Raw genomic sequence first — 18,290 nt, forward strand, 5'->3', positions numbered from 1 at the left:
GGAGGAAATCTGGCCTATAAACCCACTGGCCATAGCGGATGTAAAATGTTCTATATGTAAATTAAAATTAGCCTAATGTTGAGTGAGCCGCCGGACATGATGTGTTTCATGTGAACATGGCACAGAGAGGACAACCTGCTCCTCCTTCTGTCTCTGTGAGAGCACCATGTTGGTTCCCTCTTTAAGAACAGACAGCCGGGACCTGCCCTTTAATTCCGCCTGCTCCTCTGCCATGTATCCACCGTCGGCGTAACACAACAGCGGGACCCCTCAGCCTCCACATCCCAGCGCCGCGTAAGCACAGCGAGTGTCCGCTCCCTCCTTGCCATGCCCCGGGTCACCTCGCTGCTGCCCGCCCTGCTGTTCGTTCTCCTGCCGGGCCCGAGCCGGGGGTACTTCCCCGAGGAGCGCTGGAGCCCCGAGTCCCCGCTCCTCGCCCCCCGGGTCGTCATCGCGCTGGTGTGCCGCAACTCGGCGCACTCCCTGCCGCTGTTCCTCGGTGCCGTTGAGCGCCTCAACTACCCGAAGGACCGCATTGCGCTATGGTAAGTGTCAAGCCTTGAGCATCAATTACCGAAGAACACTGTGTCCTCACATGGAACATCATTCGTGTCAAAACTTATTTTATAATAGCCTATCGTTGAATATTCAAAGGACAGTTACGCAGCACAACGTGCGGTTTAGCGTCATGGAAGACCCACGCAAGACGCGTCAAGCCCTCGCTGGATTTAAACTAGTGTTTTGAGGCCGTGTCGAGCCGCTGTGATGTGTGTGTGAACGCATGGTCGCTTTATTTCCACAGTTGAAGTCAAAGTGACAATGAGTGGAAGTGAGAGCAGCGTGGCTCCGTGCGCGCACCGGGGCGTCTCGTGGACTTGGCCCCGGCAGCGGTGCGCAGAGGGGCGGGCTGCTGCAGCAGAGTGGTGCCCCCATTAAAAAAGTTCCATTCAGTCACAGATCCTCTCCCTCTTCTTCTCCCCCACCCCTTCCTCCTCTTCTCTCCTCCTTCCCCCTCCCTCTTCAACTTCCATATCTTCTCGGGAAACAAAAGCTGTACTGTTTGTTCCTAGAATAAAAGTTTCGAACCACGTGAGCTGTCAAAATCTGGGACAATCCAGGTGCAAATAAACTGTGTGTGTGAAGCTGCCACTTATCAGCCTCTGCAGAACTCCACCATCCTCCGCCTCAGGGCTGTTTCACTGTCACCCAGCCCCCAGCCTTCCTGATCACTCCTCCATCCAGCCCTGCTCGCTTCCTCTTCTCTTTTTCCATATTTGGGCTCCAGATGTATTTTAAAGATTAGGTTAATCTTTTCTCCAGCCCTCAGACCTGCGGGATTGTGTATTTATAGCAACCCGGTGACCCTGGAAAGACAGAGACAAAAAAGTACAGTTGTGCTTAAAGGGATTTATAAACTTTTTCATGAACTCCGAAGAATGTCCGGACAACGTGGTCTAAACTTTCTCTGGACTTTCACACACGAACAACGCTGCAGCAGATTGGCCACTCAGATGAATAAATATTTCATGCTGATATATTTGTATTGTTTTAGTCATTTATTTTTCAGTTTTGCACTTTCCGCCAGATAGTGGGATGACTCATGTGATCCGTTTTCTCACATGGGCTCATTCGGACATTATCCGGACTTTTTACTCAGAGTCTGACATGAGAAAACTCTGGAGAAAGTCCTGGAGCTTCTCAATTGTGAGTGTTCTCACATACGGTTCCTCGGAAGAATGTTGATTATCCAGAGTTCAGTGCTAAATTCAGTTTATGTGAGTTTCAGATTAAACATTTTAAATATTCAGTGACATGAATTGATCAATTGCTGTAATTCATTTACAGTTTGAGCTGAACTCTTTCAGTGGTAAAATGAGGTTTCTAAGCATTCATGTGTCTCTTTCAGCCTCGATGTTGAGTTTTTTTCCCCCTCACATCTGTGCCAGAAATTCCATCTGTGTGAGTGAGTGTGTGAGTGTGCGAGTGAGTGTGTGTGTGTGAGACCCTAAACTGTGCCTATGTGGCAGCCCGGGCCCAGTTTTCTGTGTGGTTGCTGACATCTGCAGCAGATCTCTTCCCTCATTGAGGAGCTGGTAAAAAAAAAAAAAAAAAAGTTTTGAAATGCAGCATGAAAGACATAAACTGAGCTGCTGGCCGACCACCAGTTGATACTTGCACTTATGAGCATGAAAAGATAAGATGGAGTGCTTGACAAGCCGCAGCACACGCACATGCAGGTGAACTGCATAATGTTGAGCGTGTGTTCTGCAGGGGCATGCAGGACGGATGTTATAAATTCATAATTCTTCCCCGTGTGTCATGTGCTTCTTTTCACAGTCTCATGCCTGTCAGACATTGTTCTATTGCCAGCAATGCAAATGTCCCCGATATTTCCATAAAATCTTTTTTTATCCACTTCCTATTTTCATTGAAAACTTCACAGCAGTCAGATGTTTCTGTCAGATGGGAAGGGAGAGTTGGACAGGTGCAGAGAAAGAGAGAGGTAGAGGAAGATGGATCGGTGAGTCGGTCACATGCAGGTGCGGGGACGGCACTGCTGTGCTAAGCGCCGCGGACAGATGGGAAACTAACAGGCACGGCACGCCGACTGTCACTCACTACATGACAGGGGCTTTTAGTGAATCCATTTCTCTCATATTTACACATTCCTTTGCTCTCTCTCGGCCTGTCTGCGCGTCTGCCCCCCCCTCACAGACACACACTGAGATTTGTTGTGATAACACAGACAGCAGTCGAACGCCGCTCCTCCTCTCCTCAGCCCCCATTGTCTGATTTCTCTGTGCTCGCCTGATGCCGTTGATGTGCAGATCTGCTCTAATGGCAACGAGGCCCTCCGAGCATGAAAAGCAAAAGCAAAGGAAATCAATACAACACTGGCACCATGATTCATTATTGGAGATGCCATGGAGATAACATTTTTCTCCTGCCTGACAACAATACCTCGACTTTGCTTATCGGATGATACCAAACACCGATTTTTATACCAGTGCATTTTTAAAGAAGAATAACTTGTATAATGTATTTTAACAGCTCTCATTGTTGTTGGCCTGGGTCAGCTCCAACCCTCTGAAAATCCAATACATACAGAGAATGAATTATACAGAACTTCTTTTATTCTCTAGTTTGACAATCATAACTGACAAAGAACATAAACCATGTCTTCCTTTTTCCCTTTGGGACTTTCCAGTGTGAAATTTTACCAAATTGCTGACATTCTAGCCAGCTCCGGTTTATGCAACACTATCAGAAATCACTTTTGCTTCGCCTCTTTAGAATCTGTTCTTGCTAGTGGCAGTGCTGCAGATCTGCTGTTTTGGAGTGGTGAAGAAGAAGTGCTTTCTGGGAAATGGAATTTGCAGTTTCATCTGAGTTAAAGCTGAAGCCTGTATTTTCAGCAGTGTCAGTATTTACGATGCCGGTATGCGAACATCCCCTCTAATTTCTCTTTGATTATATGTTGAACGTGCAGTGTCCCTCCGTAACCTGTCTGTTTGGAACAGGCTGTTATGGTAATTCTGGTTGCAGCTATCTCTTTGCAACTGGAAATGTGACCTGCAGTAGTTCGCTGTGGGAAATAAAGACTGGCTCTGCAGAACCCTGAAGCTGCACCGCTGCTGCTGCACAAACAGCTGTTCATCTCTTTATTCAAAAGCTTGACTCTGTACGCAGAAGACTGAACGGGAGATTCGGTTGATGTTGTACTAGTGGTGAACGAGCTGTTACTGAGGGCTGGTCACCTCAAAGTTGAATTTAAATTGCACCTATCACTTGTCCAAATCGAAACAAATTCAACACTGAACTGTTGTAGTAGCAATCTATAGATGGACGGATGGATGATGTCTTATCCAGGTGTTGGTGCACTTATCTCTAAAGCTTCATTGCTCAGTATTATTTATATCAGCAATGGATTGAATGACTATGTGCAATGTAAAAGATTGATCCCTCCTAGTGCTGCGCCTGCTCTGCCGTCTGTGAGGGAATCTCTCCTTCCCTTTCTCTTCAGGTTGCATTTGTTTTCACAGGTCCCTTAAGTGTAGGCCCTAAAAGTGGTAGATCCTGGTTTGACTCTAGGATGGCTGTGCAGACACTGATAGGGTCCAGCTGGACCAGTCCCAAATGGCAGTTGCCATAGCAATCAAGGTCGTAGCACAGACCAGACGCTCGTAATGGAAATGATAAACCGAGCCTCCGGTTGAGAGAGAGTGAGTAAACAGTCATAACAGAGTTACAAGGTACATGGTCGTCTCTTGGGGAAGTATGAAAAACAACAAGGTGACTTTGGGGATTTATTGTTTATAATGTGGTTCCTAATAGAAATCCCTTTTGCACTGATGGGTGCTCCGCCTCCATGAAGAATCTCCTTATTTGGACATGTATTAAGTTCTCTGTGTGTTTAGATACACCTGCAGAGAAGATAACCTTCAGAATTGGGCGAACATTAAACAGTGTTCTAGTACCGCTCGTCTTTATTCTCCTCAGCCGGGGCTTCAATGAAATCATCTGCTCAAAACGTCTGGGTGTCCTGAAACTTCTTCCATCACACGTTAACCAGCTCCCATATTTCACACTCCTCATCAGTTTTGTTCTAAGCAGTAGGCAGCTGCTCTCTGTAAAAGAAAAAAAAGGGTCTGTCTGATAAACCTGCTGTTTCTGCCCAGCACCAGACAGCAGAAGATTTTGGCCAGAAGCCCCAGATGAATGCTAATGCTGCTCCTCTGGATGTGTAACCAGGCAGGTTTAGGCAACATTTCCACCACAACTGCTTTATAATGTGACAATATATCATTGTTTGAACTTCTGTTTCAGCCAGTGCTGTTAATTTGTTGTGTTAACAAAAACATATACAATGTGATTGGATCTATTCCAATATAGTGATCGGGGAACATGGATTGAAAAACATATTTTAATGCTAAGCTGATCTGCTGTTAGTCTTTATTTTACTTTTTGCCCCCTAATTTTAAATATGACTGTATAAGTATATACACATCACTTTGTTTGTGCTACTATTTCTGTAGAGACATTAGCTCACTGCTATAATTAAATTAGGACAAGAAAACAATGGGACTCCTGCTCTGAGAACACCATTTGAGTGGCAGAATAAAACTGTTGGCAGATATTCATAAAAAAGGCACGATCATACCCTGAGACTGCAGCGGGGCTCAAAATGCAGTATGTGGCCCAATGCAAATTAATTAAAGTGGAATTTTAAAGTCAACACAACAAAGAATTTTATATTTTGATGTTTCTGGTATCAGGATCAGTATTTTCCCCTCTTGTTGGATCCGTGTATTCCTGTTACATCATAGCTGTAATATTAAACACCACAGATTTTATCTATATATCTGCCACTAGCCTACAAGTAACAGTGGATTTGTGTCACTCAGTCGGTGGTGCTGCAGATCAAATTGCACAGTGAAATGTGATTCTCTTTTTTCTCCCACAGGGTGGCGACAGATCACAACATAGACAACACCACAGCCATCCTGAGAGACTGGCTCATCAAGGTGCAGAATTACTATCACTATGTGGAGTGGAGACCTGAAGATGAACCCAGGTACTGTGTGAGTCTGAGTGTGTCCGTGTGAGTCTGAGTGTGTCTGTGTGAGTCTGAGTGTGTCCCTGTGAGTGTGATGACATTTTTCTAAGTGGTCTGTGCTTGTCTTAGTGCCTTTGAGGATGAGGTGGGGCCTAAGCACTGGAATAATCTCCGTTATGAACATGTGATGAAGCTCCGTCAGGCCGGGCTGGACAGCGCCCGCGAGATCTGGGCCGACTACTTCCTGGTATGTTGTCATCCTCTCTTCTTGCTATGTGCTCTCAGCGATGATGTCTGAGACTCAGCATCAGATGTGTGCGCAGACGAGTGGAGTAAGCTTCACAGCATTTTAAATACTGATCCATCAACTGCAATCAGAAACATAAGCAAAAAAAATTATGAAGAAAATTGAAGTGACAAAATGAGTTACTAATCCAAAATTCCATGTATTATGCTGATTTGGTGTTTGGATGACTGCTCAATAATGTTAGGTTAAATGGGTTAATTTCTTTAAAGGTTTTTAAAAATTAAATTAAGAAAAGGGTATTTTCAACTATAGCAGATAAGAATCCATGTATCCAATGATCTAACTGTTGTAACAGTGTAATGTGACAGTGGTAACAACAATATATTGTGGTTATCAGTATTATTTCTGATAATAGATAATAATAATAATAATAATAATATTAATTAATTATTCAACATTTTTATAATAGAAATAGATAAACAATGAGCTATTTTCTAATTGTTTTTACGGGAACAAAATGTTGTCCCTAATTGTAACATTAAAGAGCTTTGACAACTCACAGTGCATTTTTTTCTTTTTCATGTTACTTATTGGCCTACATTAATTACTAACTATATATCTGGGATAAGTCCATATCAAGCCAGGCTAATATATGGTCAGGCTCTGGAAAAACAAAAAAAGCCTGTTCAGTCGTTTTGAAATGTCAGTTGAATGATATTTGTTAGAGTGACCTCAGCTTTAAATTGGCCGTATTGAATTCAGTGGACAGATATTATTGATAAAGGAAATTCAGTTTGCTGGGGAGCCACCTTTTATTAGCTTTATTATTACACTGCGGCAAACACATGCACACACACACACAAACACACACACACACACAGGCACATGCACACACAGGGTTTAAATGTCAAGTTCTGCCTTTGACAAAACTGTTGTCCTCGAAACGCGGAGGAGCATTTATTCAGAACACAGCCAGGTGTAGTGCTGTCTGCTGGTTAGGGGTGTTGAAGGAGCAGAGAGGAGCAGAGAGGAGCAGAGAGGAGTTGCTCGTGCTCCCACTTCCTCTGTGATCAAATACATGTTGCTGTGGCTCAATCAATCATTCGATGTCAGCGGGTGACATTTTGTCTGCGCCTGTGTGCTGATTGTCATCGATATTGTGCCTTCTCTTGCGTGTGCAGGTTGCTGACTGTGACAACCTGCTCACCAATCAGGATGTGTTGTGGAAACTGATGATGGAGAACAAGACCATTGTGGCTCCCATGTTGGAGTCCAGAGCTGCCTACTCCAACTTCTGGTGCGGCATGACTTCCCAGGTACTGCAGACGTGTTCACCACTTACACCATACAGCGCACAGAATGTGCATATCTGCTGCACCAGGTTTAGAGAGGAGGAGCTGATTCAATGAAGATGTAGCAGTGTATGTATCTGCTTTGACTAATGTAGGAACACACCTGTCAGCCAGATGGCTAACAAAGATATAAATGCAATACACAGAGAAAGAAAATTCTTAAATACTGAAGTGACTGATTAGAAATCACATTAAAAATGTAAAATTATTAAAGATCATTTTAATATGTGTATACCCACCCAGATACATTTTAAGTCCCTGTATGACTATTTAACAAATGTACAGGCTGCATATAAGTACAGCTGTAGAGAAACAAATGCTGCACATCCAACATTATAAAGCGTAATAATATTTCTTACAACATATTGTTTTACTATAACACATAAACTGAACCAACAGACTAAAGGTTATTAACCAAGTGCATCCTCCTTCATGTCAGTATGACCATGTCTGTATAAACTGCTTATTCTGGGCAAATAATCAACAACCCACATTAAGTCCAAAATGAAATGTATATCTGTATTAAAGGGATAGTTTCCCAATAATTAAAATTCACTTATTATCTACTCACCACTATACCGATGGATGAAGTGTTGAGTCCTCAAAACACTTTTGGAGTTTCAGGGGTAAACAGAGTTTCAGCCAAAACTTTTAATTGATGTCTGTCTCATAGATCGTAACAATGAACAACAACAAAAAGTTGATGTATGCCTTGTTTGAAAGTGTAAAATATTACCTGGGATATGCACACACTTGCCTACACAGTCCTGTTGGCATGATTTTGATTAATCAAACTTGCATAACTGATGTGTCACTCTCATGTCGTGTGTGATCTATTTCTGTCTGGGCACGATGCCTTCAAGTACTCGGCTTTTGCTTCTTTTCAAATCATAGTCGACACATGGACATCGTCTTGTCCTCCAGCACAAAATAAACCCACATCCAGCGTGAGTCTTCTTTTGATTCCTCCACAGAAAATAGTCCTTGTTGACAGTTAATAGGGCCAATAGGGAAGAAGTGTCTTTAACGATCAATATTACTGTCAACACAATCCATTCAGAAGCAAAACAAGGAGTTTCAATTAAAATGTTTTAAACTGACATACAGTGGACTGATGGACTTTGAGCAGCCAATTTGCTCCATCAAGTCAAATCCCTCAAAAGAGGTTCCCCTGGCAGCTGTTTTTTTCTTTCATTTCATGTGGAAACTATTTACATCATGACTCTACTGTATGTCGGTGTTCCTCCTCTGACCTGCAGGGTTACTACAAGCGCACACCGGCCTACATGCCCATCCGTAAGCAGGAGCGTCGTGGCTGTTTTGATGTGCCCATGGTCCACTCTACCTACCTGGTGGACCTCCGGAAAGAGGCCTCTCGTCAGCTGGCGTTTTACCCGCCGCACCCGGAGTACAGCTGGGCCCTGGATGATGTCATCGTCTTTGCCTACTCAGCTCGCATGGCGGGTGAGAATGAGAGACATCTGGAGGGATTATTATTGAACGTCTTTGGGGAAATACAAAAGTTGTGTACGTGTAAGCATTTTGTACCCTTTCTTCCCTCTTGTCTCAGATGTGCAGATGTATGTGTGCAACAAAGAAACATATGGGTACTTCCCGGTGCCGGTGCGCTCCCTTGCGACCCTGCAGGACGAGACGGAGAGCTTCTTGCACACGCAGCTCGAGGTCATGGGTGAGTCAACATGTCAAAGGGGGCGCAGAAGGACCAGAACGACTGTGAGATCATAGCGCACGCCCACAAGATTGTGATTAAACCTGATCACTGATTAATTTATCTATGGTTATCCCAACAATCTTTCTCTAGTAATATTATGTTGTGCTGTTATGTGTTGCCAATTTTACAGGAGTCACAACATTTAATACAACTGTATATACTCATTATTGTATTGCTGTATGGATTACAGGATGTGTAATAATAATAATAAGAAGAAGAAGAAGAAGAAGAAGAAGAAGAAGAACAAAACTCTAATCTAAACAGTAATACTAAAGAGTATTTACCACTGCTTTATTATTATTATTACGATGATTTTTATGATTATTAAGATTATTATGATTATATACAGGTTAGTGACAAATTAAAGGAAAAACCCGCATATAGACATGAAGATGGTGTTAGTTTCCCTGACCATGAATGCTTCTATTGAAGGGATCATATACTATTCACTTTAAATGGATAAAACTGCCATATTTACCTACATTCTTCTTTCAATGACAAAGGGAAACCATGTTTTATTATATTTTAATGAATGCATTAAAAATGTACCTTCTTAAAGTCATTAAATCTTGATAAATGATGAATCTTTTCCCCATCATTTTCTGGTCACTCTTTGTTTGAGCCTCTGAGGCTGTTCTTTGTTCCACAGCAAACTGAATTTGTGCAGGTTTTGAGCTGGGTCACAGAGAAAGAAACATTAAAAAATGTCAACTTTGAACCTGAACTAATAATCGAGAAAATTATTTTTCAATAACTAAAATACTAATTCTATAGAGCCCTACAATGACGTCTTGTGCCTTAAATGGAAGCACCTGCATTTGTTTATATATTTTTTTCAACTCATTTGTTTAATTAAATTAAATAAAAATGTTCACCTATCTGTACACTCTCTACAAACATACTAAAATCAAAGTAGAAGTTAAAGTACTGTTCATTGGTCGGGAGCCCCCATTGGTTCCCTGCACCACAGTGTGGGAAACAAATTTTACATTCTCTTTGTGACCTCCTCCTTTTTTTTCCCTTTGAAAGTGAAAAATCCTCCACTGGAGCACTCCAGTTTCCTGTCTCTTCCTCCCAAGCAGCCTAACAAGATGGGCTTTGATGAGGTACACACACACACACACACAGACTCACACAATAACCGAAACACATGTATGAGATCTTGCGTTTCTCTTTGCACCCAGGTGTTCATGATAAACCTGGTGAAGAGATCTGACCGTCGTGAGCGCATGCTAAGAACTCTGTACGAGCAGGAGCTCAGCTGTAAGGTTGTCGCTGCTGTGGATGGCAAGTACGTTTCTCATCTTGTTTCTCCCCCACTGCCTGTGTCTTCCTGATTTGTGCCTCTGTAGCACGCCGTGTAGATTGATGTAGGGAGGCAGGGCTGAGACAAACAACCAGGTGAACAGTAGCAGGGTGCGTGTTATCTTTTAAATATTACCTGAGCACATAGATGTATCTCGACTAGGGGGGTAATTGTAATGTTTATGCAGGGGTTGCCATGTTTTACATATTCAATCGTATCTTCTCAACATCTGCGTGGCCTTTCTTGTATTTGTACATTTTCGTGCAGCTTTTTTTTTACAAACACACATTCCCATTTATATAATTTATTGTTTCCATCTCTAATCTCCTCTTTCTCTCAGAGCTCTGAACTTGTTGGAGATCGAGTCTATGGGGATTAAGATGCTTCCAGGCTATAAAGACCCTTATCATGGTCGACCTCTCACCAAGGGTGAACTGGGTTGTTTCCTCTCTCACTACAACGTGTGGAAAGAGGTGAGACTGTCGCACACGTCCAGGCCTCCAGGTTTACCTGTACATGGAAGATAACGTTTCCTAGTGAAAGGCACAGTAACTCAGTTTGTGTGAGGAAAGGCACCTTGTTTTATTTATCTTTTAATAACTGCACTAGTCTTTTCTGAAATATGTTTTGAAGCAGCTGCCTCTTCAAATGAAATGTTTTCTCTTTGTAGTTTGACTGCGCCATTTCTTCAGGGAAGATGTCCCTAATGAACACAACGTGTACAATGTTGATACTATTACTTCTCGATTTGTAATTATTCTGATCAAAAGAGTACAAATGTTATTCAACCAATAAAGAATTTTGGCAGCTTTTGCATCTTATTTGTGCTTAATCACACTATTGTAAAATCAGACTCACAAGCGTCCCAGGAGCACTATAATGCTCTAAATCCATAAGTGTGTGTGTGTGTGTGTGTGTGTGTTGTAGATCGTGGACCGTGGCCTGCAGACTTCACTGGTCATCGAGGACGACCTCCGCTTCGAGGTATTCTTCAAACGTCGTCTCCAGACTCTCCTGCAGGAGGTGACGACACACAAGCTGGACTGGGATCTCATGTGAGTCACGCTTCAGTGAGCGGGAGGGAAAAACACGATGTAGTAAACAGAGAGGATTATCATCCCCCTGCAGTGAAATCCGTCCATCTGTCACACATGATATCTCAGACGCCGCTGTTCACAGGCTCAAAACACTACTGGATATAATGCGCCTTAACATCCCAATGCTGAAAGCTTAGCTCCAGCAGTTTCCCATTCACAGACGGAGAGCCACTGAAATAGAGGAGCAAGGTAGGAGGACTCGTTTCAGGGAGTTGGAGTCCGGTTGGTTTTCTGTATTTTAGAGAACAGACAGCTTGAGCAATTTAAAACTTGGATGGACATGAAACCATTTCCTGATCTTATGTATTGAAATGACAGCAATAGATAATTTATTTTATTTAACAGCTGAAATTGCACATACCAAAATTTCAAAGTGTCTTTGCGACTTCGTTCACATTGGATCCAGTTAGTTTTGTGTTTTACATTGTAATTTACTAACTTTTGTTTGATAGACGTACATCACCTTCGAGGGCTGCGTCTGTCTATACTCAACATCAATTGTTTTGCAGATTGGTGTGAATTAAAGTCTTGATGTTGGAGAAGTCAACTTTGAATTCTGAACTGGGGCTTTGATTTAAAAGAAACTTCACTGAGCTTAACATTCTGCCACATGCACCACTAGCAGCAATCTGGGGCTAAAAATCGGTTCCTTTCCTCTGCAATATATACACCACTTCCCTGGGTCCAATTATTTTGCTCACATGGCTTCTCATATCACTGCTGCACAGACGACTCCACTACACCTGTCACTCCTGCCGGATGACCCCACAGTCTGGGCACGAATCTCTGCTCTCCTCTCAGACATTCTAACATGGCTGAAGGAATGCTCCCTCCCTCCCAATCAGTGTCTCCTTTGTGTCATGTTGGATGACCAGTTATCCCTCTCTCACCACATTGCATCTGTCCTCCTGGTCGTGTCACCTTTCACAATACACCACAAGATAAATCCGGCCTCACCTGACTTAGTATGCCACCCAGCAGCCCATGGTTATCCCTCGCCTTGATTACTGTGACACCCCTCTGGCAGGCCTCCATTCCCGAAACCCTGACAGATGGTCCAGAATGCGGCGGCAGGTCTCGTCTGCAATCCATCAGCTACACATGAATCAAATTCAAGTCAATGATGTTTGTCTCCACTTTCCACCTCTGGGTCTGCACCTATCTGCTTGAACTCAATCATACGGGCTCATGCTCCTTCTCGGCCACTTTCTATTCATTTATCCATCAATTGTAAAATATTTTTAAGAAAAGATTCTAATTGGCCAACTAGTTTTATCTCTGGCATATCTTTAGTGTTTTTTTACAAGCTTTTTTCTCATCTAATTCTACAGAACATTGCCACGTGCATTATCTCATGTGTGGAGACATTTCACCCAAGCCAATGTAGAAGGAAAGGCTGTGTACATTTGCAAATACTGTGCAAAGACCTATTTTAAGAATGACACAAAGATGCAGAAGCATATAGTCAAGTGCCCAAAGTCTCAAATCAGCCTATGACAAAACAAAATGTTTATATTTATGTCTGTATATGACAAGGTCAATACGTTAATTCCCGTATATTCCCGTTAATTCCCATGGAAAGTTTCCAGCGTTGAATATTCCCGGAATTTTGCAACCCTAGTGGTGTCACAGTCCAGACTTTTCTCTTCTGTGCTGAAACAAGATACCAAATGATCAGAGCATTCTTCATGAAACTGTTGAAGACTCGAAGCCGTTTGCAGACATGAACTTTGGAGGATGTCCTCAGGATTTGGTCTAGACTCGGGTCATGAACAAAGCAGAAGGTGATTCTCCGCAGCAGGATGTATCCTATTCATACGGCGGCAGAGATCATGTTTTTACACCGCTGTCGTCTCATCCTGAGATATTTGTATTATTTTATTTATTTATTTTTATTTTTGCATCTGTCGCGTTTTAGAAATGAGTACATGTGAATGAAATGATCATATATTATTTGAATCAGTTTCATTTGAGTTTAAGAACAAAACCTTCAGGTAAAAATATTCTCTGGGAAAAAGTTTGCTCAGAGTGCAGTGCAATATTGATGTATCAATGTATATGTAATGTATTATATTGTGTGTACTGGTGAGACACCGGCTTCCTCCGACAGTCCAAAAACATGCAGATTGGGGTTAGGTTCTTTGGAGACTGCACATTGGTCATAGTTGTGAATGTAAGTGTGAATGTTTGTTTGACTCTGTATGTTGGCCCTGTACACACTGGTGGCCTATCAACGGTGTAAGCTACCTCCCGCCCCATGTCAGCTGGAATTGGCTACAGCCCCTCATCTCCCCATCCCCCACCCTGCGACCTTCAAAAGGATTAGCTCTATAGATAATAGATAAATACTGTTTGACAGTTTTTAAATCATTTTTGTGCTCGTGATATTTATTCATCTTATTTCCTTTGCTCTTGCTTTCTCGTACAGTTACATCGGACGGAAGCGCATGCAGGTGGCCCATTCGGAGAAGCCTGTACCCAACATACACAATCTGGTGGAGGCGGACTACTCCTACTGGACGCTCGGCTACCTGTTGTCACTACAAGGAGCTCAGAAGCTCCTCATGGCCGATCCTCTGACCAAGATGCTCCCCGTTGATGAGTTCCTCCCTGTCATGTATGACAAACATCCAGTGTGAGTATAACTCCCTCTGCTACCCTTCATCTTCTCTCTGTTCCCTCTCATCTGTCTGTTTCTTTTTGCTTCTGGCCTGTAGCACGCTTGTTTATCTAATCTTTGTTTCACTCATCAGTTCAGAGTACATGAGACACTTTGAGAGTCGGGACCTGCACGCCTTTTCTGCCGAGCCTCTCCTGGTCTATCCGACCCACTACACTGGAGACCCTGGCTACATCAGCGACACGGAAACTTCTGTGGTTTGGGACAACGAAACAATCACAACTGACTGGGATCGAGCCAGGTCGAGGAAAACTCAGGAGCAGGAGGAGCTGAGCTTTGAGGCCCAGAACTCTGACGTGCTGCAGTCAGAACTGGAGAACTGGAGCACACGGGACGAGCTGTGAATGGAGGGGGGGGGGAGAGATGGAAGATAGACAAAGCTGTGATCACTAGAGGCTATGGATGAGAGGGAAGGAGTAAAACAGAAAGCAAGAGAGGGAGATAGGCAGAGCAGATGGGTACAAGGCTGATCGAGGACAAACAAGGAAATGCTTTTCCTTGTTTGTTTCTCTCTCGCTCCTCTGTTTCATCTTTCTCTAACGAGAGAGGGTTAGATGTAGTGATAACTCTTGTAAATTCAGCTAGCAGCTTTTGTTTTAATTATTGCATCCAACGCACAGCCCTTGACCACAGTCTGGTCCTTTAAACAATTCCATTATTTTTATTAAACATTTGATCAGATTTGTCCCAATTGATTTTTTAAATAAATCCCTTATTAGGAGATTTTCCTAAACAAAGAGAGGTTTTAGAAATGCAGTATTTCCTCTAACGTGTTTAGAAATAACTGCTGGTAACATTTCATCTCTCCAGCATAATTTCCCATTACTGGATGGGAAAGTATGCAATTATGTAGCAGCCAATTCCAATACAGCTGAAGATATTAGGGACTAACTTCCGACGTAAAAAAAACAACAGAAAACCCACCCAACATGTGTCCATACTGCTTGTGTGGTGTCATCAGAGTTTTCAGAAGCCCTGACATTTATATTCGACTCAAAACGAGGCCATTGACACCATGTTTAATGTCACCCTTGAAACTCCAGGAGTGTCTTGTGGACTCAAACACATCACCCACCCTTCCCATCGGCATAGCGGTGAGTAGATAATAAGTGAATTATAATTTTGGGGTGAACTATCCCTCTAAACTTACCATATAGAAGCTGCAGTATGGTTTGTGTTTAAAATGAGTAACCAGAAAAACAAAACATTACTTCTTTTTTTTTAAGAAAACAAGTTTCAAAGTAACTTTTTATGTACGGTGCTTTTTCTCTATCTTAGTGGCTCCCACCCTGGCTTTTGAATACTTTGAAGAAACAAATTACTTTTTTCAATCTCTTATCACCAGATGCTTATATCCGTATTACCAGGACATTACAAGGACTTTTCTTGATTTATTTTTATAATAATCAGAATGACAGACAAACTAATTACAACTTCAATCTGTTATTTTCTGTCTCTCCTATTTAGTTGTTCCTCTTGTGACCCCTCACATTTATGTTGTGACACCTTACCCCCCGATCCATATGTTGGAAATCACTCTTCTTCACCTCTTTTTATTAACTTTAGCTGAGAGACGCCAGTGTGTTATTTATTATACATTACTTAACCTTTCTTATGTTTTTCCCTCGTGTTTGTATCACTTCAAAAACAGCAGTTTGTGTCAGTGTCAGTATTTTCTAACACGCCATATGTTGCAGTTTTGAATGAAACTTTTTGCTTTTGTTGCATATTGATAAAAAAAACAACTTATTTTTTCTCAATGTATTCCTTCTTTTTCTTCCATACTTTTTTCTTTTTTACCAAAGAACGAATAAAAACTTTTATATTGAACGTCTTATTCTTGTTGTGTCTTTTTTCTACAGATCTTCTACAGAAAAGTGAATGCACTGGAGCAATGGTGCCTTAAAGCTCAGTTAAAAGTACTTGGTAACATTGACAGTGTAAAGAAAAAGTTTAATTTCAAGATTCATTTCTTGCCAACGCTCCAGTGGCTGAACATCAAAAAAAACACTGCACCCCCTCTCCTACTGGAACACAGTTTTTATTTCAGCACAGACATGATCGTCCCACAGCCCAGTTGAGACATTTCCTTTAATTAGTGCCTGCGGGTTTTTGCCTTCCCTGCCAGTACATAAACGTTTGCCGCCAGTCAGACGATCCCTTAATGTCTGCTGACCTGTGGGGCATGACTCTGCAGTACTGTGCGTCACTCCTGTCATATTTGTGTTCAATGAAGATTTTGTCACTGAATTAGAAAATAGATTCAAATATTACTCAGATTATTTTATTAAAAACTACCGGCTGGTTACCGGCCAGACAGCGAGCCAAGATAACCAGTGACAGGGGTGGGTCCCGGTACAGGCGACATAGCAGACTGATTTATTATGACGTGACACATGCAATGTAAAACAATACATTAACGTCGAACCATCATCCTCTAACCCCGGGACGCACCGGAGGTTGAAGCGCTGCGGAAAGCGTTCCGCCTCCTTTCCTCGCCCATGTTAAATACTTGGGCTGTTCGCACCGGCAGCGTAGTGCCGGGAAGAACCGGGAAGCGCCGCGGACACACACACACACACAAGCACAATTTTATATAAAATTAAATATAACAAAAATTAAATTAAATTGAATATAAAAAAATTAAATTGAATTAAATTAAATGAAATATAAAAAAAAAAATATTTAAATTAAATATAGAAAAAATTAAATTAAATTAGATATAAAAAAAAAATTAAATCAAATTAAATATAAAGAAAATTATGCGCACGCACATCCTGCGCTAAAGCCCATTGCGCACATCCTGCGCAGAAGCCTACTGCGCAGGAATTGCGCGCGCATTTTTTTTTTTTTCCTCTTTTTATATTTAATTAATTTAAATTGACATAGTTTAAGATATTTTGCATCAATAGGGGAAATCCTGCCATTTGTAGGAGTTTAGTAAATTGCCAGCTAGAAGATGGGAAAGAGTGTGATTCAAACCTGGGTCTCTCTTGTTGGAGTGAGAACGCTTGACCAACTAGGCCACACAGCCTGATGGATGCTGTGAGGAATTAAGCACTCTAAGAAGATGGACAAATTATCGTGTGTGTGTCCGTGTCATTTCATGCCGCTTTTGATAAACACTTCAGAGAAAATATTTTCTACTTTACTACATAAAATGTTTCTACTTTTAATTTCCTGTTGTGTTTCTAATAATTATTAATGTTGGTGACATTTCCTTGATAAATGGGTTGAGGTTTTATTACCTCTGCTAAGGAGGTTGTGTTTTCATCTCTGATTTGTCAGTCAACAGGTTTTATGTAATAAACTACTGGACCAATAACCACACAGCTTGGTAGAAGGAAGCTGCATGGATCAGATGAACCTTTACGGCTTTGTTGAGCTCTACTGAGTGCCAGTCTAGTGAATGAATCTGGAATCTTCTCTCAAAAAACATAGGGTTTGTAGTGTGAAGCTAATTAGGTGTTTTATAAAGATGAAAACGTCGGACCAAGTGAAGCCACTTTATTTCAGCATGATCAGAAAAAAAAGAAGGGAGTATCATTTCACTTCACAACAGTTCCTCATAGCAGCATGATGCATACAAAGAGAGGTAAATAAACTTCCTCATTTTGGCAGCATAGTAGAGACATTTGCTGATGTCACCACCCGTGGCTCCGTGGACAGGCAAGCCAGCATCTAAAACATCCTCCTGGATGGCTCCCTGTGTGAACAGTCAGGCGGCGGCTCGCACAGAATTTGCGCTTCCGCCTCAGGTGTGTCCCTGACGCACACGCTGCGGTGATAGACTGCGGTTAGAGTCAAAGATGAATCAAAAAAAGATTAAATTATCAGGTGCACAATTCAGAAAGCACAGCAAAGTAGAGGAGGAGAAGAAAGAAGAGGTAAGAATCACCCCGATTGTGGATATCATTAATGTTTATTTGTGACGACATTACTTAATATGCTATCAGTACAGGACTCTTTTGATATTTTTTATTATATATTTTTATTGTTTTTTATAGCTTACAAATGTGTCTGCCTGTGTGTGCATCTGTTTACAGTCCAATAGTTATTGGGGATGCATTACAGTTCGCGTGTGTATGTTGGGGGGCGCCAATTTGAAATCTCGCCTAGGTGGTCAACATTGCCAGGGCCGGCCCTGACCAGTGAGCTGAGCTCCCAACTACGGTTCGGAGCCGAGACACTGGCCAGAGAAGAAAACACTTGGAATACGTTGCTTGTTTGGTCTGCATATGTGTCTCATGAGTGATGGGTAACGTAGTGCGAAGTCCAGTTAGTTGGTTTAGGTTAGGCTACATCGCGGACATTTTACG

General features: G+C 42.1%; 1 protein-coding gene across 1 annotated transcript; it reads left to right on the forward strand.

The window, feature by feature from the left end:
- Nucleotides 1-312: 312 nt before the first annotated feature.
- Nucleotides 313-15,805, forward strand: colgalt1b (collagen beta(1-O)galactosyltransferase 1b). The gene is made up of 12 exons (XM_053419243.1): nt 313-545; nt 5,465-5,575; nt 5,687-5,804; nt 6,986-7,120; nt 8,416-8,620; nt 8,727-8,846; nt 9,918-9,994; nt 10,073-10,179; nt 10,535-10,667; nt 11,122-11,249; nt 13,720-13,926; nt 14,045-15,805. Exons 1-12 carry the CDS (start codon nt 328-330, stop codon nt 14,313-14,315), a joined length of 1,830 nt encoding a protein of 609 aa, XP_053275218.1. The 5' UTR covers nt 313-327; the 3' UTR covers nt 14,316-15,805.
- The last annotated feature ends 2,485 nt before the right edge of the window (nt 15,806-18,290 follow it).

The sequence above is a fragment of the Pleuronectes platessa genome, chromosome 3 (genome assembly GCF_947347685.1).
Source record: "Pleuronectes platessa chromosome 3, fPlePla1.1, whole genome shotgun sequence".
In the NCBI taxonomy this organism is placed as follows: domain Eukaryota; kingdom Metazoa; phylum Chordata; class Actinopteri; order Pleuronectiformes; family Pleuronectidae; genus Pleuronectes; species Pleuronectes platessa.